We start from the raw sequence: 27,886 nt of genomic DNA, 5'->3' as shown, positions 1-27,886 counted from the left end.
TGGATCGAAATTATCATGTTTTGCAAACAATTTTTTTTTTACCTGGCTATAGCTCCGGCACAACAAGGATCAGGAAAAACCTCACCCATGATTCTTTTTTTAAAAAAGAAAAGAAGTAGGAGGGAGAGTGACGAGGCCCAGCTATCACCACACGAAGCGCGGAGCACAAAAAATGTCTGCTCCCGCAGCGGCCGTCTCCCCTGCCCTCCGCTTCTCCTCCGCCACTCCTCTCCACCGGCCGCTCCGCCGGCGGCTCCCGTCCGTCCGGTGCTCCCTTGCCGCCGCCCCCGGTGTCCGGGCGCCACCGGAGCTCGTCGACTCCATCCTCTCCAAGGTAACAGTGACGTCAGCTAATTTCTTGCCTCTTGCTCCATTCCCAGATTCATGGCTCATGCTTTGCTTCTGTAATCTCGCATAGTATTCGCATATATAGGCCAATAAATTACCAAGGGCAGTTTGTTAGTTCGCGTCTGAAAGTTCGATTTCTTCAGAGGCTCGGACCCGTGCAAGCAAGTTCGCAGCTTTGTTGGAATGTTGAATGCGATTTCTTCGCTTGATACCAACAGGTAAATGGAACTGACCGAGGAGCGTTGCTGCCTAAAGATGGGCACCAGGAAGTGGCTGATGTCGCGCTACAGTTGGGGAAGTACTGCATAGACGAGCCCGTCAAGTCCCCACTTATATTTGGAGGTAAAAATCGATGCTTTTGTGTGCCCAATCGGTCGTATTTCCATCTGGTGCCGTGCCACTGTCAGAGTCAGACACTTAACACACTGTTAAAAACAAATGTTGCAACGAACCATAGGTGAAGCTTGCAGGTTGCAGCAATGGGAGCATAAGCTAATTAGCCATACATGTGTTGCATTTCATGTGATGTTTATATTGGAGTGTTGGACCTTTATCCATGCCTCAATGCCATCCTTCCTAAGTGGCCTTTTCATAATTCACCTAATTGACCAGAATGGGAAGTTGTGTATTGCTCGGTGGCGACGTCTCCAGGAGGGCTATACCGGACACCTCTTGGCCGCCTGATATTCAAAACTGATGAGATGATCCAGGTGGTGGAAGCCCCTGATGTCATCAGGAACAAGGTGTCATTCTCCGTCTTTGGTCTGGAGGGTGCAGTATCATTGAAAGGTAAACTGACAGTATTTTTGGTCAAGCCATTCTGTTTTGATTTTGCGCACAGTGCGTCAATTTCTCGCAAATTTTCAATTTCATTTTCTCATGTTCTTTCAATGTTGGTCATGCAGGTAAGCTGAATGTACTGGACAGTAAGTGGATTCAGGTCATCTTTGAGGCCCCAGAATTGAAGGTAGGTTCCTTGGGGTTCCAATACGGTGGTGAGAGTGAGGTCAAGCTGGAGATCACTTATGTCGACGAGAAGATCAGGCTAGGAAAAGGGTCTAGAGGCTCGCTTTTCGTGTTCCTCAGACGAGGATAGAACGGCATGTGTGCACTGGCATATGCTTGAGATCACAAGCACAAGGGATGGCACTGATGCGGTCGTCTGTACAATATTGTATTCAGGATTTCACATGTAAAACTCAGAAGTCAGTTTGGGTAGCAGTTTTTCTGCATATTGTAACCTGATGAAGAACGTTGTCTCGCCCTTTGTGACGACAACCGACAACGCATGTAGCGTTCATTGGTGTTGTGAGATGATATTTTGTTGATTCAGTGAGTTGTTCGGAATTTGAATTGTTGGTTGGCGTATCCTTCTGATATTTGGTACTGGTACCTGGTAGGGGTGAGCAGTTTTAAGTCCAGATTTATGAATGTATGATGAACCAAATCAACGTTCTCTATCAATTGAGGACAGTACGATTTTGCAGAAAACGTTAGCTCCAGGTGGGCTTGAGGCGTACTGCTGGACTTGAACAAGCAGGAGATTTCGTTCGCAGCCTTCTCACCCTATTGTACAAATATACGTTCTCCAACTCTGTTAGCGTCTTCTGTGAAGTGACCTTAACCACATGAAAGACGCCTCTCCAGCGTGCACGCGCCTTTGCGGATAGGCTGCTCTTCTTCCCCGCTGAGACCCGAGTCACGAGGACGGGACGCCAGCAAGCAGGGTGCGCCCCCACGACCACGAGGCCACGACTTCGCTAGCCTCTCCCAGTCTCCCCCCACTTCCCTCTCTTCTCCGCCATGGCCATCTCTCCGTGGCGGTGCATGTGTGGGGCCCAGCACTCCCTAAGCAAGGACCGTGGCGCGCCAGCCCCTTCTGCTCCATTTGGTAAGATTTCGGACCACTCACCGTCTCGATGTGCCTCCATTTCTTCTTGCTTTTCGATTACCTTCTAACTCGCCTAGGATTCTGATTTCTGTTAAGTCCTACTTTTCCTTCGAATGCAGGCAGGAGATCCAAATACTCGGGACAATCTGTGGTAAGGAGTGCAAGCATCGACCTTTTCTCGCTACATCTATTCATTCGGTCCTTTTCTCCTCAAGGAAAAGTAGTCTGAATTTTACGGAATAAGGCAAAAGCTTGCTGAAAGATGTCTTGCGAAGTGAAGAGCTTGAGCTTCAGTTCTACTTCATATAGCCTTATAATGGTCGAGTGTGCTTGATCAGGTTTGTGATTTTCATGTCTGTATGCCCATGTTTGCAGAGAGCAATGCCTATGCGTTTGTTAACGGTTGGAAAGAAGAGGTCTCGAGGGACACAGCTTCTTGTTGAAGAATACACGGAGAAGCTTGGGTACTACTGCGATTTTGAGGACACCCTTATCAGGTCCAATCCAAAACTTACAAGGTAGACACCGTCATGGTATCCTGACTTTGTAAGATGGTAGTTTGTACGCAATAGAGGGCTACATGCTATCTTTTGCTGTAGTGTGAATATGAATTCGTGCGGCATGTGCATACAGCTTAAGTGTTCCTGATTTTGGTAAGCTGGTTTTTGACAAGTAATATTACACATAATATAACTAAAGGTGAATTTCTTACGGTGCATACTGTCAGAAAAAAAATTATCCATTTATGATGTATATACTGACATTTGACGCTTTCTTCAGTGATGTTAAGGTTCAAGTTGAAGCAGAAGACACAGCTATGATGCAGCAACTCAAACCTGACGATTTTGTATGTTTCAGTCCCTTTTTATACTTATATTTGTGCTGTTGTAAAATCTCCCTTCTCTCCTGGCTTCATATGGCTTGTTCAGTGTCTGATGTTACTGTATATGGTTAGGTTGTTGTGTTGGATGAAAACGGGAAGGATGTCATATCTGAGCAGATTGCTGATCTGATTGGGGATGCTGGCAACACAGTATGCTCTGCTACTTTGTACATCATAACTGGGTTATTCTTTATTCATCAATTGTTGCGATTGAAATTTCTGTGATCTTAGTTTTTCAAACTGCTGGAAATTTATAGGAATAACATGTCCATGTTTCTTGTATGTTGTATCTTATAGGGATCATCAAGGCTCGCATTTTGTATTGGCGGACCATATGGTCTTGGGTTACAAGTGAGAAAGCGTGCAGATGCAACCATTAGGCTGTCCTCATTGGTTTTGAATCACCAGGTTGCTTTAGTAGTTTTAATGGAGCAGCTCTATAGGTAACCAATTAGCTCATTGTTTGCCATTTCTGCAATTGAACATAGTTTCTGTGGAGCAAACTCCTGTATGGTATGAGATAGGCACTATGTAGCACTATTGCACTACCATTTAAAAAGCTGATACCAAATCTATGGTAAGTACTTGCTGTTAAATGTGACTGGTCATTCATGAGGTATTACATTAATCTGCAGGGCGTGGACTATAATTAAAGGACAGAAGTATCACCATTAGGCTGTTATCATCGTCATCCACCGCTGTTTCAGCATATTAAGATTTGGAAAATGGAAGACCGCACATGCATAAATTTGCAGGTATAGTGTTCAAAGATTCATAATTGTGTTTTCATAAATACAGAACCCAAGTTATCCAAAATTATTTACTTAATATGTCCTTTGCTTGATGTATGTCATTTTCTAGTGTTGCATGGACAGCGTGACAAGATGAAAATTTGCTGGGTGTTTTACTGGTTGATACATGGTTCAAGTTGTAAGGAAGAAAGGCCTCATGCTACCTTACCAAGGAACATATATGCTATCTGTAAGTGGAGTTCTGCAACAAAGAATGGTGCGCATGAACATTTTGCGAAGAGAATAGCAGGCAAAAAACTGAGGTCAAACATGTCATAGGAATTAGTCCCTCTTCTATTGTGAACATCCTCCAAGTAGCACAGGATGTAAATAGAAATGAACGTAGGACTAGAGATTTTTTATCAATTTATGGTGTTATACTTCAAAGCAGGGGAACAAACATAGAGAAAATCCTTTTTATTGGTGTTAAATGCATGTCTGCTACGGTGAAATATTAATTGCATTTTCTAAAACTCATGTATCTATATTTCTACTACTATATTTGTATTACGCTTAATAGATTATCAATAGAATTTTGACTTAACATATTTTATTCTACTTGAATACTCACTACACCTATTTTTATTTAAGAAAGTGATTGCTAGAGAAAAAATAGGTATAGACACATTTTATTTAAGCAAGCAACGCGTGGTCAGCGTGCAACATTTCTAATCTTGTGTAACTTTTCTACTCTACTATATATTGGACTCCCCATACATTTCTTATTTCTTTAAAGCCGCAAATGATCCTTAAAGTTTGAAAACCAAATAGCTAGCCAGAATTAAAAAAAAATCACTTGATGTTATGTAGGCATTGACGTTCTTTGCAAGCCAAAAATATTTTTACCATTGATGAACAGCTACCAAAAATATTTTACCACTGATGAACGGCTACCTATTTGTATGGGCTAGCTTGTTGGACAGCCGATTTGACTTTATAAATAAAATGTAAATGTGCTTACTGAAAAAAAAAAACCCAGCTAACTAGAGTCTGTTTGCTGTATATATGTACCTGCTAACAAGAGGCTGTTTGAAAATATGCTGTCGAAATTGCGATGTTCTGAGAGCTCTGACGCATGAACATTACATCAGCCATCTGCAGAGTGCAGAGATTTCACCAGCTAACTCTTCCTACGGGATTGCCATGGCGCTGCTGGATCGCGATGATGGCGGCCTCGCGGGCGAACTTGTCGGCCTCCTGCCGCCACGCTTCGTCACGGCCTCACGGGTGGCGCGCTCCCGCTCGCGGCGATCCCAGGGCTTCCAGTAACTGGCGGTGGAGGCTCTCCTGTTGCTCCATCAGCCGCTCGAAGAAGGACGCCGACGCGCTCAGCTGCTCCTGCCGCCGCCGATTCCGCTTGCGCGGCGCCGCGTCCGCCGGTGGCTGCAGGGGCTGCACCACCGCGGCCGCGTCCTTCCCGGCCGACGTCCCCCAAGCGTTGACATGCGGCGCGTCCGCGGCCGCCACGGCGTCTCCTTGTCTGGAGCATTTTAGGGTCGTGCGTCGCTCGCGAGGGCGGCCGGAGGCAGCGACTGGGGGCGCAAACTTGGCGGAAGCTCGCGAGGGATGCAACGCGAATGGGCGAGCGGTGGCAAAATGGTCCCTGGTTTCCATTTCCAATCTGGTTCAGAGTCCCTCCGCTCCACCTCTGGCTCGTCCGCCGACGGCGCATCACCGCCGCGGCCCTCCCCACCTTCCGAGCTAGCAGGGAACGGCGCCGGCGACCACCGCTCGCCCCTTCGCGCTGCATCCCGCGCGAGCTTCCGTCAAGTTTGCTCCCCCAGTCACTGCCTCCGGCCGCCCTCGCGAGCGACGCACGGCCCTAAAATGCCCCAGACCAGAAGACAACGCGGAGGCGGCGGCGGCCCCTCGCCATGCCGGCGGCGAGAGCTGGCCGGCCGGCGTTTGCCTTCCGGTTGCTGCATTCAGGTAGCATCACGGAGTGAGAGTAGACTGGCAGGAGATCGCTGCCGTAGGCTCCGGCGGCGGGCTAGCACCCAGCAGGAAGAGCTTAGTCGATGATATCTTTGCTGATGTTATGTTCATGCATAAGAGCTTAGCATCACAAAAGAAGGAAGGCAAACGCCGGCCCGCCAGCTCTCCTGTCTGCCACCCAGCAAGAAGAAAGGACGACTGCAACTTACATGCGCAAACGGACTCTTGTTAGCTGTTTTTTTTTAAGTAAAAGCTCACAGCCTGATAAGAGCAAAGATCTCCTGTCTGCAATGCACAAGATTTGATACAAACAGATACATGGCCACGCACGAGAAATTTAATTCATTTTCTGAAGAACTCGCCAGTGCTATGAAGAAGATTGAGGAATATGCTTAAGCAAATTTACAAGCAATGCATAACAATTTCAGACAAACAAGGGACACATCTTTTGGAAATTTGTACATGCTCAAGCCTCAAGGTAGTGTTATAGAGCGTTGGACATAACATGAAGAAGATCGTTATTTGTTTGAAATTTTAGCTTTTCATTCTGAAAAGCTACTAGGAAGCTCAATCAAACAGGATTTTAGTAAGTGAACCATAAGGTGATAACATTCCTTTCTGAATTTGTGACTGATCATGGAAGTAGTAATCCTAATGTGTTGGAGCTTATGGTTAACACGAAGCGATCAGGTCCAGAATTTTTTTTAATTTTAACTTTTTTTTCAATATAATTTTAAAAATAACCCCTCGACAAATATTTCCATCCGTTGACCCTTTTAGTCGCACCAATCCGCGTGGCGCGACAGGATCACATTATCGCGACAAGGCTACCACGCTGGCAGGAGCCGATGATGTGGAACACTCTGTCACGCCAATACATGTGGCGCAACGTGATTTTGTCCCATTCAATTTACCCACTTTGAACCATCGAAATAAAATAGTATTTGAACTTCAAATGTTACGAAATTTTGTATGTGTATTGTGCAAGGTGTAAATAATCCATTTTAGTAACATACATAAGTCCAAGAGTTACATATTTTGAAATCTATAGTTTCAAAGTAGGCTATGTATTATCCCTATATCCATGTTAGGGCTACTGCTAAATTTACTCACTTTTGGGTCATCTTAATAAATAGTATCTGAACTTCAAATGTCACGAAACTCGGCATGCATATTGTATAAGAGGTAAAGATTCTATTTTATTAACACCCCCAAGGCTAAGTGCTACATATTTTGAAATCTATAGTTTCAAAGTAGGCTATGTATTATTTCTTTATGCTTATTACGAATATACTTTGCAAGTGTTAGAAAAATAATTTAACTTTACATGTTTTCTTTCCATAAATTTAATTACTTAATGGGATCCAAATATATCCAAACTCTGATGAGGCTACATATATCACAATATACTTGTTCCATTTTAACTACATTCAAACCATCACCTATTATACAAATTGATCCTATTCGATTGTAATTAATGCTGGATAGATTGAACCATACGAAGCTTATGTTATATAATGCTTTTTTGCACATCTTTCTTATACTGATCTACTATCTCGGTCCAGACCATATTCCCATAGCTTAATTAATAAAGTTAATTTGGGAATCTCAGTTCATATATTGCGGCTATTGAAACGAGAGTAAAAGAGCAAGAGAAATTGAAGAATGAATCTCGATTGTTTTAGTGAATAATGTAATTACATATTTATACATAGGGAAAGGATGTGGCCAAAGGGGTGATGTCCCTACAAAAAGGTATCTCATGAATAGACATACCTGTTTATGGACACGTGTCTATGGACAAACATGTGTAGATGGTGTATCGCATGATAAGAAACTTCTCAACTTATGGCCCTTGATGTGGACGAGCATCACATGCCTTGTAAACTAATTATAGTATTATTTTATGATTTTTAATCGAAGATGTCATGTCATATGAAGAGAGAATACTATAATCTATAATGTATAGTATTATTGTGTTGTTTCTTATGAATCATTTAATGATGCATGCATGAGGAAAGCTAAGAGTGAGGGGGTATGATTCACTACTTACCTACTGCTCTCTAGTGGTAATTTTAGGCCCGTTTGGTATGGTTCCAGTTTCACTAAGAAACATTACATATTCAGTTTCTCTATAGAAGTGTTTCTCTAGTGAATCAGAATCATTTTGTGAAATCGTTTGGCTGGTTGGAAAGATTCTTGTTCTACCTCGTTTCCTTAGAAAATTAATAGAAATAAATATGCTTCAAAAAAGTATCAAAAATGTTTTGTGTGTGAGGAGCATCTCAAATAAGATCCATTTTGACTATAGTTTCACTTGTAAAGAATAAATAGTAAAAGAGGGCCGCTACCAGACTAGAGAGATGGTTGGAAACGGTGAATCAGAATCATGCAAACCTGGTCTGTGGCCGTTTCATGCTCCTAGGCAAAAAAGGAGAAACGTTTCAAGTAATTCGTGGGTGAGACGTTTCACCTTTTCACCATTTAGCATAGATTCATTTAGCATAGATTCTAGTGATTCTCAGTAGAAATAGAAACGTTTCTGCTAGCCAAACACACCCTTTGTATCTTTCATAACACATAAGCTTTCAAGGAATAACTTCCTAATGCATTGTAAAGAAAGGATATCACATAGCAGGTGGTAATTTTGCAACACTTGGATTTAAGCTAGTAATATCTATTGGACTAATTTGAAATCGAATAAAATCAGTTGTATAATAATTGATGGCTTCAACATAATTAAAATGGGACAAATATATCTTATAACATAGTTTTATTGGAGTTTGGGGCTACTTAATTAAATTTAAGCAAACAAAATAGGCAAAGTCAAATTATTTTTCCAACACTCACGAGCTGCCCTAACAGGAATAAAGGGATAATACATAGCCTACTTTGAAATTATAGATTTCAAAATATGTAGCCCTTAGCCTTGGGGGTGTTAATAAAATGAAATCTTTACACCTTCTACAATATGCATGCCGAGTTTCGTGATATTTGGAGTTCAAATACTATTTTATTAAGATGACCCAAAAGTAGGTAAATTTAACAGTAGCCCTAGGAATAATACATAGCCTACTTTGAAACTACAGATTTCAAAATATGTAACTCTTGGCCTTATGTATATTACTAAAATGGATTATTTACACCTTGTACAATGCGCATACAAAATTGCGTAACGTTTGAAGTTCAAATACTATTTTTTAGATGGTTCAAAGTGGGTATCCTTTGTCACGCCATGGTGCAACAAAATCACATTGTCGCGCCATATGCATTGGCGTGACAGAAGCGTTCCACATCATCCTCTCCTACCATCGTGGTGGTTTTGTCGCGCCAATGCATGTGGCGTGACAACGTGATCCTGTCACGCCACGCGGATTGACACGACCAAAAGGTCACCGGATGGAAATATTCGTCGGGAGGGATTATTTTTAAAATTATATTGAAAAAAGGTTAAAATTAAAAAAGTTCTCCAGCCTTCAGTACAGAATTGCGAGAATCACTTCAAAAAGAGAATTTGCCCCCCTCTTGCACATGGCAACAAAGAAATACTTCCCACTTGTATACTTCAAAGCAGGGGAACAATCATAGAGAAAATCCTTGGTGCTGAATGTGTCTGCTCACTAAACTGAGTTGATTTATCAACAAAAGCAATTGAAAATGCTAGTAATTGCAGTATTTCACTCTAACATTAATCTTCTGCTGATGTTCTGTTAGTATAAGGGAGCATCTTTGTCCTTGATGTGATTTACATATATAAATCAAAGGTTTCAGCACTGAAAAATCTCTTGCGTCCTTCATGTTTGACAGTTTACAAAAGAAACTGATACTGTGCTTGGGTGCAAGCATCCCATGTTTCTACAACGCAAATAATAGTCCTTTTCTCTGATAGGGCATCAGGCTACTCTTTACATTGAAGTGCCAGTATTGCAGGAATCAGGATGGGTTCAAGTTCTACCACAAATGTACCATCAAGGAGAAAATAAAGCAAATGAAGCAAAACAACAATAACAACAACCACACATTGATGTATAAACAGAAATCTTTGAGCCGCTTCATATAATTGTTTCTTTTCTCCCTATGTCACAATAACTATATCACTGCCGTTAATTTATTCCACAGTGACGAGATCAGGCCTAATCATTGTGCTGAAAACCAGGAAGAAGTGATGCAACAAATCCTACAACAACCAGCTGGACCTCTTTCAAGATGCCTCCAAGCCAATTGCGCCGGTTGCCTTCTCCCTCTGCCACTTGTGGGTTCTCGTTACCAGCTCCAGCCCCCGGTTCCTGGTTCTCTGCAGCTTGATCAGGGTTCGCAGGGTCTGCAAGATTCCCCCCGACAGCAAAAGTGATTAGATATAAGAATAGTTTTACTCAACATTTCCTTAGAAAACAAGAAATATGACTACTTGCTGGTGCTTGTTGACAAATGAAAAGCAGAACAATCTGATTGTTAAAACAGGAAACACCATTCCATTGAAACAGAAATCCACATGATAGACTTTAGACAGCTTTAACATCTGCATCATTCATTGGTGTTAATTGCAGCCCATTACAATTTTTTTTGTGATGCAAGTGCTACTGTTGTTTATGAACCTCCCATCAAAGAGCAGATAGTTAGAGAAAAGGAAGGTTGCAATATTATGGTGACATTGGCATACTAAAAAGTGAATTTGGTGTTGCAATATGTTGAAGATTCATGCACAGAACACACAAGAGATCAGTATATGGAAACTACCATTAGGTTGGTCATTGCCATCATTCTGAGCAGGGAGAAGAGCACGGTTCTCCACCCGAGCAGGAGCCTGTGGTGGACGAGCAGCCGCCCCTCCCGCCCGCTGAAGCCATCTTACAAAAGGTGTAATTGCTCCAGTTTGATATCTGCAGGAAACAGAAGCATGGGATTATCTACTAGCACCATATCAAGACCCCCTATTCCAGGGGTCCTACCGCGCCCATTCGACTGGGCCACGTCGTCCCAATTTCGCGGCCATCGGATCGTGGAAATCCGGCCGTTCACAAGCAGGCAGGCAGGCACCTACAATTTTGCGAAAACGCGCTTCAACTTTTCATCAATCGACTCCAGGTCCAGGGAGGTCCCTCGTGTACAGTAAATACGTTTGTTTTTTCTTACAGAAACCCCTTGTAGTCCAAAATATTTCAACTCAAAGAAGAGAAAATTCGGAAATCGCATCGATTTTGCGAACACACCCGCCGTCATTTTTGCGGAACACCCCCCACCGCTCCTGTCCCGCAACGCGTGCTCAGGCCCAAGCAGCCGCCCCTCCCATTCCTCCCTTTCCCTTCCTCTCTCTTCTTTCCTTTGCCCAACATCCGCTCCAAGCGCCGCCGCCGCTCAAGCCTTCCGGCGCCACCGCCACTCTCCTGTCCTTCCTCTCCTGCTCGTTGTTCCGAAAACCCCCGCCACTCTTGTGCCGCACCACGTGCCCGACCCCGAGCCGCCCCCTCCCTTTCCTCTTTCTCCCTCCCCGGACCCCGGCGGCCGCCACGGCTGCCCCTCATCTTCCATTCGTCCTCCCTCCCTCCTCCCGCTTTCCATCTCCCCACCGCTCAACCCCTGCGAATGTCCTCGCTGCCTATGCTTCCTCATGACCCAGCCCTGCCGAACCCTAGACGCCGGCATACACGCATTCCACCAGCAGTGGCCACTTACGTCGGCCAGCCCTGGCATCGACGATCATCCCGCATGCCGGCACACCTGGCACCGCCACCACCGCTGAGGTCCTCACTATCTTCAGCAGGGGCCTCCCCATCGACATTAATGAGTGGGAGCTGCACAACCTGCTGCTGGTTCCCGACCTCTTGGGATTCGAGGCCTCTTCGCCTCCGTGCACCAGGCCATCACCACCAAGGTTAGGTTTGTTTGCTTCTCTCCATGGCAAGTGACGCTTGGATGGGTGAGATTTGACCCTGGTTATCATTAATCTGCAGGATTTGGGTGTTCGATGCGGAGAGCAAGCAGTACTGCAAACCAACATGGCCTAGAAGACCATCTTAGAGAGGTGGGGTTCATCTACCAAAATTGTGCACACGTTATCACATAGTAGTTCTACATTATTTAAGGGAAGTTTGGACCTAACAGATTAGTGTTGCAATGTTGAGCTTCTATTTGGTTCAAAATTCTATTGGTAGATACTTGTGATGTGGGTAAATTGAGGCTGATAAATAAAGTTTGCAGGCTTTAGTGAACATTGTTGGCCATCAATGGATGATGTGGTGGGTGTGAGAGTAAGTGTGGGCTATAGTTTAGGCATCAAAAAATTTGTGGAAGTTAATACTTCTTCAGTGACACATCAAACTTGATAGGAAACCCCGTTGTTTAGGTCACACAGGGTCTGTATCCTGGATCTACTACTTGAGGAAGGCTTTTTTATTATTTTTTTGTTAAACATACTGGTCTAACAAACTTTCCACGCCTTGATAACTGTTGGAATTTTAGTGTGGGCACTGATGTTCCTGTTCTTTTGTTAAGCTTCTACGGATAGAAAGGTTTGAACTATACTGGACAACCTTGGCATTGAAGTTTTTTTTTCCTGCTACCTGTCATATGGCAGGCCTCAACTTCTCTTTTCAAACATGGAAACAAACTCATATTTGCCCCACGTACCATGTTCATAGGCAGGACTCTACTTGTCTATGCAATCAATAATCCAGATGAAGGATAAATAGATTGCCGTAATTTCAGAGAAGTTGAGTTCTCATCTTGTTTTATTTAATTCGGTAGAAAAGGAAGTTCCAGCAGTGAAAACAGTACTAGGTGATGTGCATTGTCTGGTTGGTGAGAAGGAAAGTGTAGATATGATTATGATCACACCTGGCACTTGCATTCTCCCATCATCTGGCAACTTCATTTTGATTATTACATTTCCATGCTTCTCTGATGTGTATTCTTTATGCATTATTGTCCCTTTCACTGTTATTTCAGTTTGTGACTTGAAGGATAAGGTCCAAAGGGTTACTGTGATTCAGAAAGGTTTTGTAGGTGTGTCAGCTTCTTGTAGTATTGCATGATCAGTTTGTGATTTTCATATGTATTAGTGGATCATTTTCATCTTCTATTTTTCACTAACTCTCATGGTTTATTTATGCAGAGAAACTTAATTTCTTGGAAAGTAAAATCAGTGCTTACCGGTTTGAACTCCGGAATATGGCAAGGATCATATGTGAGTTGAAAGATCGCCTTGAGGCTGAGAAGCATAACAACAGTTTTATTCCCCAACTGGATGAAATATCCGTTAACTAAGTTAAAATAAATTGCATATATTTGATCTCTAGTTTCTATCAAAATCATGACATTTGTTGTTTTGTGCCTTAATGATGGTTACCTGAAGTCTGAAGAAAGCTTTGCTGTTGAAGGGTGAAATTATTGAGAGATTAACTTCAGAAAAGTAGGTAACTCTGTTACAAATATTGCAATTTCCAGTTGCCTCAAAGATCCAAATTGACTGTGCATGTTATTTATGCAGGCAATGCATGGGGCTTTACAGCATCGAGGTTGCTTTACAGAAATTTCAAGATTTATGAATTAGCATTGGGCATGAGTCACGGTGCAGATGTTAGATTAAAAACTTGAATACAATTTTTGTTGTTCATATATCGATTCTGCAGTATGCTTTTATTTCTTCGATGTACATCATGCCCATAGCTAATGTTGTTTGTTCTCGATCTCCTGATTGCACTCAAGGGAACTATTTTGGGAAGTCAGAGTGTACATAGTGTGAATAATGAGCAACCTAAAAGGTGAGTGTTTCATTAAACATTCAGCCCTCGTGGTAATAAATTTGATTTTTTTTGTTATGTAACATTCAGTATATGCTACTTGGTGAGGCCATTAGCATTCCAGGCACACAATCTGGTCTAGCCAACAGATTCTGTGAATCCGGATCCTGACTCAGAGAACCAGTCCAGACCCTACAATTTGGATCCCTTCGCAGCATGAGTTGGATGCACAAAGTTGCACATTCTGGTGGCCAATAGTCGCAGCACATTTGTCCTGTACTCATAGTTGATCATCCTTATTTCTGTGAGCTGATCATCCCGTGTTTGTATAGACCGTTTAGATAGCCACTAAAGAGATATGCCATGTAATTTGAGATGCTTTGTACACATTTTGGATTCTGTTAGCTTGTTGTGTTAAATGTTAACGTTATTGTTGTACATTGCAGTTCGTTGAACATCAATCCTTTTAATGAAAATTTTACATAATTGGTCAGAAGATTAGCGTGCCGGAGGCGCGCCCCAGACTCTAGTAGGCTATAAAAGGAATGAAGAGCAAACTGTGGAAAAGCATCATGTATTTTCGGAAAGAAATGAGTACTCACAAGTAAATCAATGATGCAAACAGTATGAGAAGAAACAGCCTTTGTTTTGAGCCTTCTTGGCTAAACAGAAAGACCACTGCTGCTAGTTTGATGATCAGGGCCAGGTCAAGCTGAAAAGCGAAGTGAAACCTCCTAACAACAACTTGTCTTTGAGGTCCATTTTGCTGCATAGCATCCTGTACATTCCCTTCACCAGCTGGAGCACCGATGCTTTCCCTTCAAGCACAAAACAGCAAAAATAAGCAAGTAATTGGAGAGGTCATAAATCCACAATGCATTGCACTGATCCTTTGTATTCCTGATGGTCAAATACTCAAATCAACATGAAGAAGACAAGAACATAGTAGCAAACTACATGGGCTCTATCATTCTCACAACAAAAAGTTTTTCTCTAACCAGGTCTGTCATTTTCTCTGTAGTTCCATTCTAGCTTCCAGCATAAAAAGAAGCACTTAGGCAATGTTCACATATAACTTAGCTGAGAAAGAAAAATATGTAAATACGTTTATGTTGAGGCATTCTCATCACTACTAAGTATTAACTAGTCACTACGATCAAATTTAAGTCTGTATCTGTACTGTCATAATGATGAGCAATTATAGATTACTTCAGGACTGAAGTTAATACCAATATATGTTCTGCCTTACTCCTGTTCTGCAGGTTAATGTCCCTAGATAATAAGAGAGATCGCTGAGGTCATTCAGCTTGCTACAACAGAGAGTTTTTTCTACATGTCAGGTTGCTGAGTTAATCAGTAATCACCATTACTTCATGAATAAATAAGCAGCATGCGAAGGAGTTCATGAAAAAAGCTGCACTAGTGAAAGTTGATTCATTGTCTTGTGGATATTCAAGATTGCCGCTAGCTTACAACAGATCCTATACAGTATGCATAATTCAAATGAAGATCTAAGGATATCATCATCCATAGAGTAACACTATAGAGTGTACTGCTGCTGCGGAGCATGCTTTTATGAACTACCCAGGACAATTGGGGGGGAAAATGCACTTGGATCTCAACATAGATATTGCGAACCCCTTATTACACAAGTCTCATACAGCCACCCTGAAAGTGCCCAATTTCAACAGAAGACTATAACCGCACATGACTTGCACAGACAGAACATGGTGACTACTACTACGGTACATGTGAACAGCGTCACCAATTCAATGATGAAAACATGAAACTGGCAAATGTAGCAGATTATTCAGTACCAGAAGGTAACAACTTACGCTGGGATCTTGTAGGTGAGTGGTACGAGTGTAGTTGGAGCATAGCGCCCCATTCCCATGGCCGCCGCTAGTTGATTCTGCTGTATGGCATATATCCCCGGACCCTGAGCCTGATCATCCCCGGCTTGCTGGGGAAACGCCCCAGCGGGGTAGAAGGGGTACATGACCATCGGAGGAGTAGCAGGACCATTCGGAGAGGCCATCTGGATTATTATCACCAGCAACCACAGCAGTATCGTCACAACAAAGTGGATTCCAATCCAGAAAGAAAATTGAATTTTGATTTATTTTGGAAAAAAGAGGATTTTTGCTAGAAAATATTTGGATTTGATGGCTGCCAAGAGGAGAACATGAGTTTGCGCAGAACAAAACGAACAATTAGTCCAAACAAAGCTAGGGCATCCTCACCGGCAAGAGAAGAAGAAATCAACACCAGTCCGGATGGACCTCCACTCAGTCGCAACCCGGCGGGAACGAGGGCGAAGAGGATGCCTGCGGGAGAAGGGAAAGAGGCCGAGGTCCGGTGACAGGATGCCTGGATCTGGACGGAGACGCGCCCGTCGCTGTCGCTGACGGAGGTCGGGAGCCTGCGAAGGCCGGGGAAAGAGTGGGGGGCCTGGACTCCGTGAACCGATGACACAATATGTCTCACTGACACGTTGGCCCCACATTGCTAATCTCCGCGAATGGGAATGCTACACGTCATCGGTGTAGCGTAATTGCGTGCCCCTATCTCCGTCCCCTTCGTGGCTTCGTCTCGCTCTCGCGTCCCCTCTCGACCCTTCCATTAGCACCATCGAAATTCTTTCTCCGGCTACGCTCTCGCACACCATGGCTCTGGCTCGCCTCCTCGCCGCGCGAACCCTAACCCTGCCCCGCGCCGCGGCCGGGCTCTCCTCCGCCCTCCGCCACCGCACCTCCCGTGCGCTGTCGGCCAAGGTGGAGTTCGTCGAGATAGACCTCTCCGAGGAATCCCCGTCCTCTTCATCGGGAGGGGGAGGCGCGGGCGACTCCGCCAAGGTGCAGGCGCAGATGGGGATGCGGCGCCTGGAGGACGCCATCCACGGGGTGCTCGTGCGGCGGGCGGCGCCCGACTGGCTCCCCTTCGTGCCGGGGGCATCCTACTGGGTGCCGCCGATGCCGCGGCCGCTCGGGGTGGCCGACCTCCTCGGCGCGGCCGTTCACACCGCGAGGGGTGCCACGGCGATGACGGCGGAGGAAGCGATGAGCTTCACCACAGTGCGGGGGTGGCCGTCCGCGGCTTACTTTGTCGAAGGTGAGATGGATTAAGGTACCATTTCATTTTGATTGCGGAATGATGATGTCGTTAGGGTTCCATTGTTTGAGTCGGCGGTGAATCACGGTAAATCGGAACTCTCGTGGGGAAGTTATGCTTGAAACTTTGGGTGTCTATGTGTACACATTAGCTGAATGCAGTGTTTACGTTAGTTGGTAAGCATCTCCAGCAGTCTCCCTCTCCCCAATCCAACTACCGTCTTGGGAGTGTTCGTAAAAAACTAGTGCTCCAGTAGTTTCCTTTACTTTTCCCTTTTCCCAATAATTATTGGACAACTCAATAATTCACCCCAACACTCCCAATAAATATTTCCCAATAACTAGTTAATAGGGATGTCCCAATATCACTTTCACCATTATTGGGGGAGTTGCTTTTGCAGTCTCCCAATAATCTCATCCCAATCCAACTACCGTATTGGGAGAGTCACAGCTCCTTTATTTAGGGAGAGTTGAGGTGAATTATTGGGTTGTCCCAATAATTATTGGGAAAAGGTAAAGGTAAAGGGAGACTGGTGGAGCGCTATTTTCTTATCAACTCTCCCAATATGGTAGTTGTATTGGGGAAAGGGAGACTGCTGGAGATGCTCTAACTCTCCCAATACGGTAGTTGGATTGGGATGAGATTATTGGGAGACTGCAAAAGTAACTCTCCCAATAACAGTGAAATGGATTTTGGGATATCCCTATTGACTATTTATTGGGAAACATTTATTGGGAGACTGCTGGAGATGCTCTAAATAGGCTATAAGTAGTCTGTTTAGGATTTCGAATTGTTGTGGGAAAAACAACATATTTGTTCCATATTATGGCTTCTGGCATTTGGGTTTTTGATGGAAGACTGGAAGGTGTATCCCACAAGTTCCTCGTTTTTGTTTATGTGGATAATAATTTTCTGGCTTAACTTCTCATGTTAATACTTATGCTTTTGTAACTGTTTATGTGCCACGTAATAGGTTCTTAGAATTTTACTAGGTTCTTTCGTAAATTGATACGGAAGAGATAACCTTGTAGTCCTAGTGTATACATGTGAATATTGTGTTGAACTGTGCGTGATGGTAATTGGTATGTCACGTCAATCCTTATGAAATGTTCAGGGGAGATTTGGTACTTCATTCATGACTTTATGGCAATGACATCCCTTTAGGGTATCAGTGATTCCACTAGTATGAAACACGTTCTGCCATATTGTAATGATCAGTTCTGAGAGATATAAAGAAACTCACTTTTTATCCATAATCATTAGCCTGAATTTTGAGGTCTAGGAAGTTAGAAACAACATATACTTACCAGTTCTATTTACATTTTACTGCTCTGCCTGTGGTATTCTCTTTTTTTCTTTTCTTTGTTGGTCGAAGTTGAACAAGCTTAAGCATTAGATGATCCCTTTTCATCCTTTTACTTTGGTTTTATGACCAGAGGTTCCTTTGCTTTTTGTATGCATGATATCATGATTGTCTAGCTGGTTAACTTTTTTATGCAGGTTTGTTTTATATCCTCACAAGTTTTCCGCAAAACAAGACACTTGCACCCAGTTTTGCATTAAAAAAATTATCGATATGTGACTCCTAGTATTTGATGTATAAAGCAGAGCTATGTCAGGAACCCCTAAGAAGTATAGGAAAAAGCATATAGTGTTCCTTCCAGTATATGTCCGTTTATGTTGGTTTTCCTGCGGTAGGATACTTAGTCATCTTCCTGTTTGATCTTTCAAGTTGCTGGTAACAAAGCACGGTGTAGAGCTTTAAACCTCTCTTGGTTTCAAGAATTGATTGCTAGTTACTGAGTCAAAATGAGAATTGAAGGGAAAATTGGTTTGACAAGCTAGGTCGAATTGGTTGTTTTTCTGTTCGGGGCCAACCTTGACAAAAATTATTTTGTTGGGTTTAAAATCCATCCAGAACTTTTACTCTCCTTAGGTCCAAACTGTGAACTGTATTGGGCCAGAAATGTCATGTTGGGCAGGTCGTGGTTTCAGTACCATGTGGGATGAGCTAAGCACAAGTTATTGGTAAGATACTGAGATAATAGTGATTTGGTTGTCTCAGATTGATCTTGGTTGCTCCAATTGCATGCGGGGATGGGTGGGTTGGTTAGGTAGTCCTTGTTGCATGTAGGACTTGGGTCATATTTCAATGTATTACCAGTAAAGATTGCATTTTTCAGGACAATTGTTCTGTTAGTCAGGAGTTGATTGTTTGGCTGTGTTTCTAGGCAGCATTATTCTTGTGTCTGTCAAGAAATATACATACATTTGGTAGATCTATTTGGTTTTGATTTGAAAAGAACTGAATTTTATGGTGTTTAAATTTCTAAACTCATCCTGATTACTTAAGCTGCTCCAACAAAGCCTTTCCTTTTCTTTTGGACTGTCAGGATCTTGGCTCTGCACTTAGACTGCCATGATATTACTAGGCTTCAATTGGTTCTTCATTTTGCTCTACTCTCAGCATTATTTAGTCTAAAAAATTTATATTCTTTAAAGGAAAATTTTCACATCCTGTGAAGAGACCAAGGAATGATGCGACGCAAACTGATGATGAGGAAAGCTAATCCATCTATGCTACTTTACCAGTGTACCCAGGGTATGTTGATTTTCTTTTGTCAAGTAAATATCTGATGTTCACTTTATTTTTACACCATGGCTGTATTTTGAGGCCATAGTTTTGCCCATGCTTGCATTATCACGAAATAATTTGCCACCACAATTTTCACCCATGCTTAACATATCCCAAATAACTTTGCCCTTCAGCAGCGAAAGATCAGCTTTTGAGCTACCTTTCTGAAGTGGCTTCCTTTTATAAAAAAGAACTGTCTGAGATTGTAGTTGAAATGCACCTACTAACAGTATAGTGAGTTATTGACTAATCCGGGCTTGATATTTTTGTTGTGTAGGCTCCCAAGAGGTGGCAGCTCGGAGCTGTGAAACACCACTGATGGTTGTACATATAGAAGCTAGGGAGCCCAGAAACAACGAATCTTCCTCTTCCATCTCTTCGCTGGAATATGATGCTTGCGCACTGCCGGCCAAATGCCACGAATGTAATCCTTTGTATTTCGCAGAACCTGGTGCACTAGCACCTGGACATGGGGGGTGTATAATGTAAGATTCCCAGTAGCTGCGATGCTTGATGTAATAGTCCTAGTACCATGTTTTTCCTTTTGAATAAAAACATGCTCTGGGCTTTAACAGTTGTGGCACATGACAGCCCTCGATGTGTAACGTCCATTTGTTCCTTGAGTGTTACTCCAAGTTCCTACTGAGACGGCAGCTTTGGCCGTTGATCTCAAGTGTTTCTGGTCCAGGACCCTTGATTTTTCAGGATATGGTAACCCTGAATGAAACGGGTTAATTGATCATCATTTCATGTTTTATATACACATGATTAGTATATAAAAAAGATCAGTATATAAACATTAGTGATGGATCCGTCGCATCAAAGCTCGTGATGGACCACTCATCTGGAATGAAGTGATTCGCCGAACCAATATTGCTTCTCCGTTTGGAACCATTTGGTTTGGACAGGCCTGAACTCTCAACTTCACCTTTGGTCGTAGCTTGCGCCTGTGCAATGACGAGCTCCTAGAAACTTTGGTCGTAGCTGGACACGTAATCCGGAGTTATAGCCCTGCTGGGCCTATCATGTGTGCCTTGAAGGAATGCCATATGTTTGGTAGCTACAGCACCCTGTTGCTCCTGCTCACCCGAGTATCTGATTGTACAGAAACCATAACTAAATTCCATATGAATGTGATTCTTCACCCAATCGAATGTGACACGCTGGCTCGTGAAGTAGCAACGCGTACCAGGTGTGTAAACGTCGCGGTTGGTGCAGAGCCGGTCGGCGTTGAAAACTGAGGTGAGGTGCCTTGCCCGTCTCTGCCTTGCCGACTGAAAGGATTCTGCATAAGTGGAAGACCTCCTCTTTTAGGATTCTACATTTTTTTCTTTTTTGAAGAGGTCACGTTTATTGTTGTTGCATCTTGTAGCTCCTGTGACGATAATGATTTGCTGACCGCCATAAAAATGTGATGATGATAGATTCTTATGCCAAGGAGGTTAGTAATGCACATATCACCCATCTCTAGCATTTCGATCTCCTTGTAGCGGCACACCACGCATAGCTGCAGCATGGGCGTGCTAATAGCTAATGGCCTGAGCTCCCTAGCTCGCTAGGGAGCTGCTCGTGCCATGTTCCCTTGCAGCGTCGCCGTCCTGGCTTTCCTCTTTAGTTGTTGCTCCAATCATGGAGCGCGACCAAAGCCCATGGTTTGAACCGTCTCGAGTGTGCAATGGCGAAAGATCTGCAAAAGAAGCTCATGCAGGGTACATGAAAGCCAAATGGTTCGAGGGATGGACCCTCAGCAGCAGGAGCATGTCGATCACAATTGAGCACGAACGGCCGTGGTTTTGGTTCTTTATTAGTTGCCCTCCCGCTCATTTTCTCTCATAGTGAGGTTTGGTTCGGTGGCGTTGGTCCAATGTTTGGTTTCTGTCATCATTTTTTCAAGACCGGGAGAAGAAAAAACTGGGACATCAGTACATCACCCTGTTGTCCTATGCTACTATGATTAAATATAATGCCACCCCTATAAAGTTTAAAAGAACTCCAGCCCCACAGCAGCACACCTTCGCACTGGTGTTTTCTTGCTTGTCCATCTAGTGGACTGATGGTTCATTGCCTACAATAATCCACAGCTAATGTCCTTGTTAATCTAGTCCTGTCCTGTCAGTACTCTGTCTTCAGTGTGTCGTCGGCCAGTGCTTCCCATCCCCCAATAGGTTCACATTTGCCACGGGCCTACAGCCACACTTCTGGTTCCTAATTGAGCCCAGTGACTTGCAAAAGCTAGCATAGCCAACCAATTTGGTTAGCTACAAAATATGAAGATTTGGGTACATGCACTGCACTAGTGGCAGTACATGTGTATAGACTTGATGAGAAGGCCCTTTTCCAACGCATAGCATTGGTAGCCTTGCATTCGCATGTGTATAATATTGCGTGTACGCAACCAAGGCAATGGAGACTAGCTAACTCGTGTCTTATCTGTCTCCGCCCCCTGCAAATCTTTTTCAACGGGTCGCATCGCCTGCATGTGCCGTAGAGCAGTCCCTGTTCTATCGTTTTGTAGGATGGCGGAGCCAGCCAATCAATTCAAAATTTGCACCTGGCATAGCTGTTCCCCCGGGGCTTTCCTCTTCTCCCTACCTACCTTCCGACAGTTTTTTTGTTAATCCTATATCGCTTTTCCCTTTTATCACAAACATCTTGAAATGGACCCATCTCTAGTCACATCCTGAATCTTTCTTTTTTTTTTTAGAGACAGTTAACATATTCTACTCCTGCAGAAACACTTGCAGCTTATAGCTTGTCTACAATTTGCTCTTTTAAATGGCAATTGGAGGCAAACCTCTACTCACATCCTAAAGCTTTTACCAGCTAGCTTATATATGAAAAATGCAACAAAAACATTATCTTTTAAAAGTTTGAACTAACTGTAGTCTGAACATGTACCTGCAGATGTCTGCTGAAGGCTATAGCTTGCAGCGTTTGAGCATCACCAGCCATGGTTAGTTGGCGCCCCCCCTCATCTGTCCTTTTCCTGAGGTAGCCATCAAATTATTTGACGATGGGGCATCGCCGCATGTGACCCCCTCCCTGTTCTTGCGCTCGGTTTGTAGCCTCGATCGAGATAAAATAGCTGCACGAGTGAAAACTTATCGATCTCCAGGCAGAACCTGCATGTAGCCTTTTTTTACAGCCACAAGATGGGCTGCTCCTTGGCTTGTCTGTTCTTGGTTAGCTCGCTCTGACAGTAAAATTTCAATTGTCTCTGGTATCTACCTCCTTGACCTTTCTGCTTGTGTGTTTCTGGCAACACAACCGGCACGATCTTGGGGCACTCAAGGGTAAACGGTGACCTGGTCTTTCCATAGCATTGCCGTTTGCCGGTCCATTTCAAAGGGGAGACCTTCTGATCGATTCGTCAGCAAGCTTCACACATGCTCATCTTTTTTTGTTAGAGATGCACTTGAGACATGTACAGATGAACAGATAAGCAGTCAGTAACCGTTGTAGTGGTAATTTTTATTTCCTTCTAAATGACTAGCTCCCCCGTGTGTCATATGCTGGGTGGTGGTTGCCTAGCTTTTGGGGAAGAAAACCTACCATTATAAAATAATTAAATGGTGTGTTGGTCGTCGCAGAGCCTGATGATCAGCACCAGTAGATATTGTAACTTACTTGGCGTCGGTGCATGATTGAATATTGCTGGATTACGGAAAACGTGTGTGGTTCCTCTGCAATACTGCCGGGCCACAAACACAAGCACTAATAATATAGGAATCATTCTAAGGTGAATAATCATAGGTAATAATAAGTTGATTCAATTCACGAGACTACAAGTTCATTGGTGCTCTTCTGTTCTTTTTTTTTTCCCACTTCAGTTTGACCTAAGCTCCTCGTGTTTCCTTGGTTTATGGCGACAGCTGCCCAGAAATTGAAACAAAATTCAATCTTTTGATGAGCTACATCGACTTTGATTGATTTGTATATCCTGCAACAATTTCAAATTTCTCGTCGATGATCTGCAGGGAGAGAGGACGTACGCGGTTGCTACTTGCTAGTTATATTCTGATGAATCCGAATAAATATATGTTTCTTTTATGGAGAAGGTACGCGCACCAGGGCTAATCATCCAGTCGAAGCGAATAATGCCGTGGAGTTAAATCATATTGGCCGGCGTAGCTACTACTAGTTCCACTTCATCAGCAAGCAACACTTATTTATTTGCATTCCTTTTTCTTTTGTGAAAAAATAAAAGGAAAAGAAAGCAATCAACTCATCAACTCTCGACAAAAAGCTCAAAGCAACATTCTTATATCATGCTTAATTGTATCACATCACAGATCGACGTACACTCTTGTACTGATCAATGCAACATGAAGGCATCCAGCATGCATTGATCTCACCTTCACCTGTTGATAACTGATATAGTACAAATACTACCCTCCTTTAGTTTCTTTTAGGGCAGAGAGTTAGTGACCTAACCCTCTTTATTTCCTAGTTTGAAATACAAAAGGGAACCCGGCCCAAAACTTGACATCATTACATCAAACCATCAAGTTGTTTACCCAAACAAAACAAAAAAAAATTAAAAAATGACCACCAGATCAACCATGGACTGGAGCAGACTAGGCAGCACACACCTCGGATTCAGTTTCAGCCTAACCCGGCCGTTGCGTGTACGTGTGGTCAGTACTAGGACGTGACGTACGTGTGCGTGCGTACTATACTCGTGGGAGCAAGCGTGCATGCATGTGCACTTGGGCAGAGGCAGGCGTGCGTGCGAGCTACAGGACACGTACATCGCGCTAGCTGGGTGTATAGAAGTACACCCGTGTCCATACAAACGGCCCGTATCCATCGATCTATGCCATGCAATGCAAACAAGGCATGGTGCGCGCCACAGTGCGTGCAGTACCGACCAGCATGTGCCGTGTCGTCGGACCAACCGCGACCGCCCTACGTGCGTATACTGTATACGAGGTGGCCTGCATGCAGCTCTGTCCATTATCTTCTTCTCCTCCTCCTCCTGATCGACCTCGTCCTCTTTGGGCGTGCGGCGCGGTCACATGCATGTGAGAGCTTTCATCGGCACAAAACAAAAATATATATATATATATATATATATATATATATATATATATATATGCGTACTGATCGAAGCCACACTCTTTTCCTTTTTCTTTTTTTTAAAAAGAGAGTCTACGTACAAATAATTGTCTACCAGCTGATTCATGTGAAATTTTTTTTGCGTTCCAAATGATGTTTAATTTCGTGGACATATACCAAGTAAGTTTGACAGCAATTTCCTGCGATCATGCGTGTATAGTCCGGTGGCAGCATCTTTTTTGCAACACTTATTGGATGTTTTTGCTTTGTTTGCATGAGCAGCAATCAAGTTAAATAGAGCAACGTTTTAGCAGGTACTAGCCAGACAGGATCCGAGCAATGCGTACAGGTACAGCCCGTACGTGCCTGCAGCTAGCTTCTCCTGTGTGCAATGTGACTGGACGACCTGCCTGTCACCTGTGTGCTAGCTATATGGCCGCCATGAGTAAAGCTAGCTCCAAACTTTGGCAATCACGTTAGCACATTCCGAGGTTCCAGCTCCCAGCTATTCCAGCTGGAGCGAGCATCGTATCGATCGACGTGGTCATCCTCACCCAGATGTGTTGTCAGACAGTAGTAAAGGTTGCTAGCTAGCTACACGAGATCAGGGTGTGAGGTTCTCTAAGAGGAAGAGATCAAAGCGCGAATGTACGGCCACAAACTTTTTTGAAAGGAAATACGGCTGCAAGCCTACAACTTAATATATACGTGTGTGTGTGTATATATATATATATAACTTATCGCAACTCTGCAGATTGCACGTTTATCGTGGCTGGAATCATGAGCAGAATGCTCTACATGTACGACGTGCCTGCACGCTGATGATCACTACTGAGTACTGGCTACTGCTGCTGCTGAGTCGTTGTGCGCCATATACTATAACAGTGCATTTTTTATTTTCTACTCCACTTGTTTTCCTGTTCAATAAGCAAAAGCAAAGGAAAAAGAAGCTGGAAGGAGATTATATAATCACAGGCGAACTTAATGGTTAATTATGAGACCGATCTTTGTTCCCTTTTCCGATCCGATTCTTGTTAGTACTCCATTCGATTCTTGTTAGTACTCCATTCGTTCCAAATTATAAGTCGTTTTAACTTTTTTAAGATGCATAGATATTATTATGCATCTAGACACGAGGTATATCTAAGTGCATAACAAAGTCTATGAATCTAATAAAGTCAAAACGACCTATAATTTGGGAGTAGGATGGTACGGCCATTTCATCATTTTTCGAGTAACCTGTTCATCGTTTGGCTGTAAAATATAGCAAACTATAGCTTGGATTTCCTTTATGCATGGTTCATTTGGAGAGGAACAACACAGCACAAAGCAAAGGAGACGGCTATCATGAGACCGAGCTCGAAACAAGGACACCGGCCAAATCCTTTTCATGATTCTATCCACCATGCATATGGGTGCATCAATCTTATTGTGGCGTCGTGTGGTTGGGTGTGAGACATCTTGGAGTCCTCGAAACAACAAACACAAATCACCTGTCTTGATCAAGAACTCAAGAAGCCTGAAGCCAGAGAGGCAGAGAGCACCAAGCTAATCTGTAAATCCTCTACTCTCAATGTCTCCCATTCCAAGATACTATATCCATATGTTCTTTTTTGCTTGCATTGTGTTTGTGGCATTGTGTGTGCGTGGGGGCTGGACTGGTTTGAAGGGAGATGATGCCAAATTAGGTGGCACCAACCAGGCCATGCTCAAGCTCATGCTCATGCTCATGCATGAGGGGTATAGGGGGAGGAGGTTGCTGCTGGGTCCCCCACACATGCATGCATGCACCCCCTACCATGTGGACTTCATTCAACCTCCAACAGTCCTATTTCCTATGGCAGCTTGAAGCTCCTACCTCCATTGCAAGACCCTCCGCACATTCGATTTATTGCTCTAAGTCCGATCTGAATATTCTTGCTGGTAAGAAAAAGAGGAGAGAGAGGATCCATTCCTGCTCGCGGAGTTTTCAGTTGCCTTTAAATCTTTGTCTGCCCACCAGGTCGAAGACGAACCAGCAACAGTGTAGTAGACAGAGAACTAGAGATAACAGAGACAGAAGCAACACACGAACAGAGGAGAGACAAAGCCGGCCAGAGGTTCCTCCTCCACTCCATCAGAGCAGAGAGCATGATTGCCAACGTCAGTTGTCACGCACGCCGGGATCGGAGCTGGCTAGATTTCAGCAGTTGGGGAGGGATCGATTCGTCCGAGCTGCATGCATGCATGCATGCAGTGCCTCCGCCCGCCTCCCTCTCCCTGCCGCATCAACCACCAAGCCACCGGACGCGCCTGCCTGCCTGCCTGCGTCGGCGGGGAGCCGAGGCCGACCCGACCGTTGGTTACCAGCAACCCACGCCCGCCCGCACGCATAATTCCCTCGCTAATCATGCACGCGGCCGCAACTTGCCCTGGCCGGCCGGCCCGATCGTTTCCATCGTCCGTTCAGTTCTCTTCTCCGCGCCCGATCCCGCGCGGGTCGTGCGGGAAAGAGACGGCACCCCGCGAGATCGAGGCCGCTGCGGCCGGGTGAATCTGGACGCGTAGTCGCGTACCACAGGGCTCCGGCGATGATGTGACGTTGTTCTTGGCATGCTTCGATTGCAACCTACTCAAGAGACCGGCGGAGTGTAACCCGGCAGGTTTGCGGTGCCTCAGACGGTTCCTTGCAAGCGATTACCGATTGATTACGGGCCGTTGCTGCGGTTAGCTGCAGCTGGATTATATTCATCCTGTTGCAGTCAAGGCACAGTATGGCAGGCACCTACGTCAGCGATCTCGATGCAGAGTGCTACTAGTCCCTGTCCTTGAATAACCAAGATTCATCAGTTACCATGTCACAAGATCTTTTTTTTTAAAAAAAATGGCACAGCTGAATAAGGCACGGGGAATGTAGACTTCTTCTTCTTTTTTTGCGATTACGTAGGAAACAATGTACTCCAGAGATGGTGAAAACGATGGTAGCAACTAGCAAAAAGAAAGGGGGGAGATGAAAATGATGGCAGCCACTCCACTGACCGCGGTCGCAGCGGAGCAACAGGCCGCCGGGCACCAGCGAAATGAAAACGGCAGCATGCTCCGTCACAGTCATCTCGTTAATGGCCAGCGCCACGCCGCCACCTACTCAATTGACACTGCCGCAATTGCATGCACCACGGAGAGCGACCAGATTTCCCGGACCTAACCACGTTTTGCCTTTTTTTTTGAGTTATAATAGAAATCAACACTATATATGGTTTCATGTCCTGATTAGAGTAAATTCATAGTATTTTTTTTCCATTTCATACGGAAACTAATTAAACTGCTTATTTCAGAATTCCCGTGTAAATTTACGTGAATTCCTGTATCCAAACCGAACATTTTTAGCATTTCTGAATTTTTGGTTACTTTTTGTTTAGTTTTCCATATTTATAAGACCCTGTCCCTTGTGCGGGCGTGGGGAAGATTTCTTTCGAGCCCCAAGGGCATTATCGTCATTTCTCGCCCGCGACATTA

At 44.0% G+C, this 27,886-nt stretch overlaps 4 protein-coding genes across 5 annotated transcripts; 3 read left to right on the top strand and 1 right to left on the bottom strand.

Annotated features, from left to right (window-relative positions):
* Positions 1–127: 127 nt before the first annotated feature.
* On the top strand, positions 128–1,680 carry LOC117864837 (probable plastid-lipid-associated protein 8, chloroplastic). Its single transcript, XM_034748923.2, has 4 exons — positions 128–334; positions 567–690; positions 961–1,137; positions 1,254–1,680. The coding sequence occupies exons 1-4, from the start codon at positions 173–175 to the stop codon at positions 1,442–1,444; spliced, it is 654 nt and encodes a 217-aa protein (XP_034604814.2). The 5' UTR covers positions 128–172; the 3' UTR covers positions 1,445–1,680.
* Positions 1,681–1,960: 280 nt separating this feature from the next.
* On the top strand, positions 1,961–4,457 carry LOC117865128 (putative RNA methyltransferase At5g10620). Of its 2 annotated transcripts, none has more exons than XM_034749246.2 (8): positions 1,961–2,239; positions 2,359–2,513; positions 2,615–2,757; positions 3,020–3,086; positions 3,195–3,272; positions 3,420–3,565; positions 3,758–3,877; positions 3,984–4,457. In XM_034749246.2, exons 2-7 carry the CDS (start codon positions 2,502–2,504, stop codon positions 3,795–3,797), a joined length of 486 nt encoding a protein of 161 aa, XP_034605137.1. In that variant the 5' UTR covers positions 1,961–2,239; positions 2,359–2,501; the 3' UTR covers positions 3,798–3,877; positions 3,984–4,457. The 2 variants fall into 2 exon arrangements, with proteins under 2 accessions (XP_034605137.1, XP_034605136.1); XM_034749245.2 differs by having other exon boundaries at positions 1,962–2,239; positions 2,359–2,390.
* A 5,396-nt stretch (positions 4,458–9,853) lies between these two features.
* Positions 9,854–16,027, bottom strand: LOC117863399 (uncharacterized). Its single transcript, XM_034747089.2, has 5 exons — positions 15,831–16,027; positions 15,423–15,625; positions 14,190–14,405; positions 10,586–10,728; positions 9,854–10,169 (listed from the first exon to the last, which is right to left on the bottom strand). The coding sequence occupies exons 2-5, from the start codon at positions 15,623–15,625 to the stop codon at positions 9,982–9,984; spliced, it is 750 nt and encodes a 249-aa protein (XP_034602980.1). The 5' UTR covers positions 15,831–16,027; the 3' UTR covers positions 9,854–9,981.
* A 131-nt stretch (positions 16,028–16,158) lies between these two features.
* Positions 16,159–20,006, top strand: LOC117863400 (uncharacterized). Its single transcript, XM_034747090.2, has 3 exons — positions 16,159–16,698; positions 19,201–19,300; positions 19,611–20,006. The coding sequence occupies exons 1-2, from the start codon at positions 16,254–16,256 to the stop codon at positions 19,266–19,268; spliced, it is 513 nt and encodes a 170-aa protein (XP_034602981.1). The 5' UTR covers positions 16,159–16,253; the 3' UTR covers positions 19,269–19,300; positions 19,611–20,006.
* The last annotated feature ends 7,880 nt before the right edge of the window (positions 20,007–27,886 follow it).

Source organism: Setaria viridis, chromosome 7, assembly GCF_005286985.2.
Source record: "Setaria viridis chromosome 7, Setaria_viridis_v4.0, whole genome shotgun sequence".
Classification (NCBI taxonomy): domain Eukaryota; kingdom Viridiplantae; phylum Streptophyta; class Magnoliopsida; order Poales; family Poaceae; genus Setaria; species Setaria viridis.
Note: the sequence above shows the minus strand (reverse complement) of the source record. Positions and strands in the feature narration are given on the sequence as shown.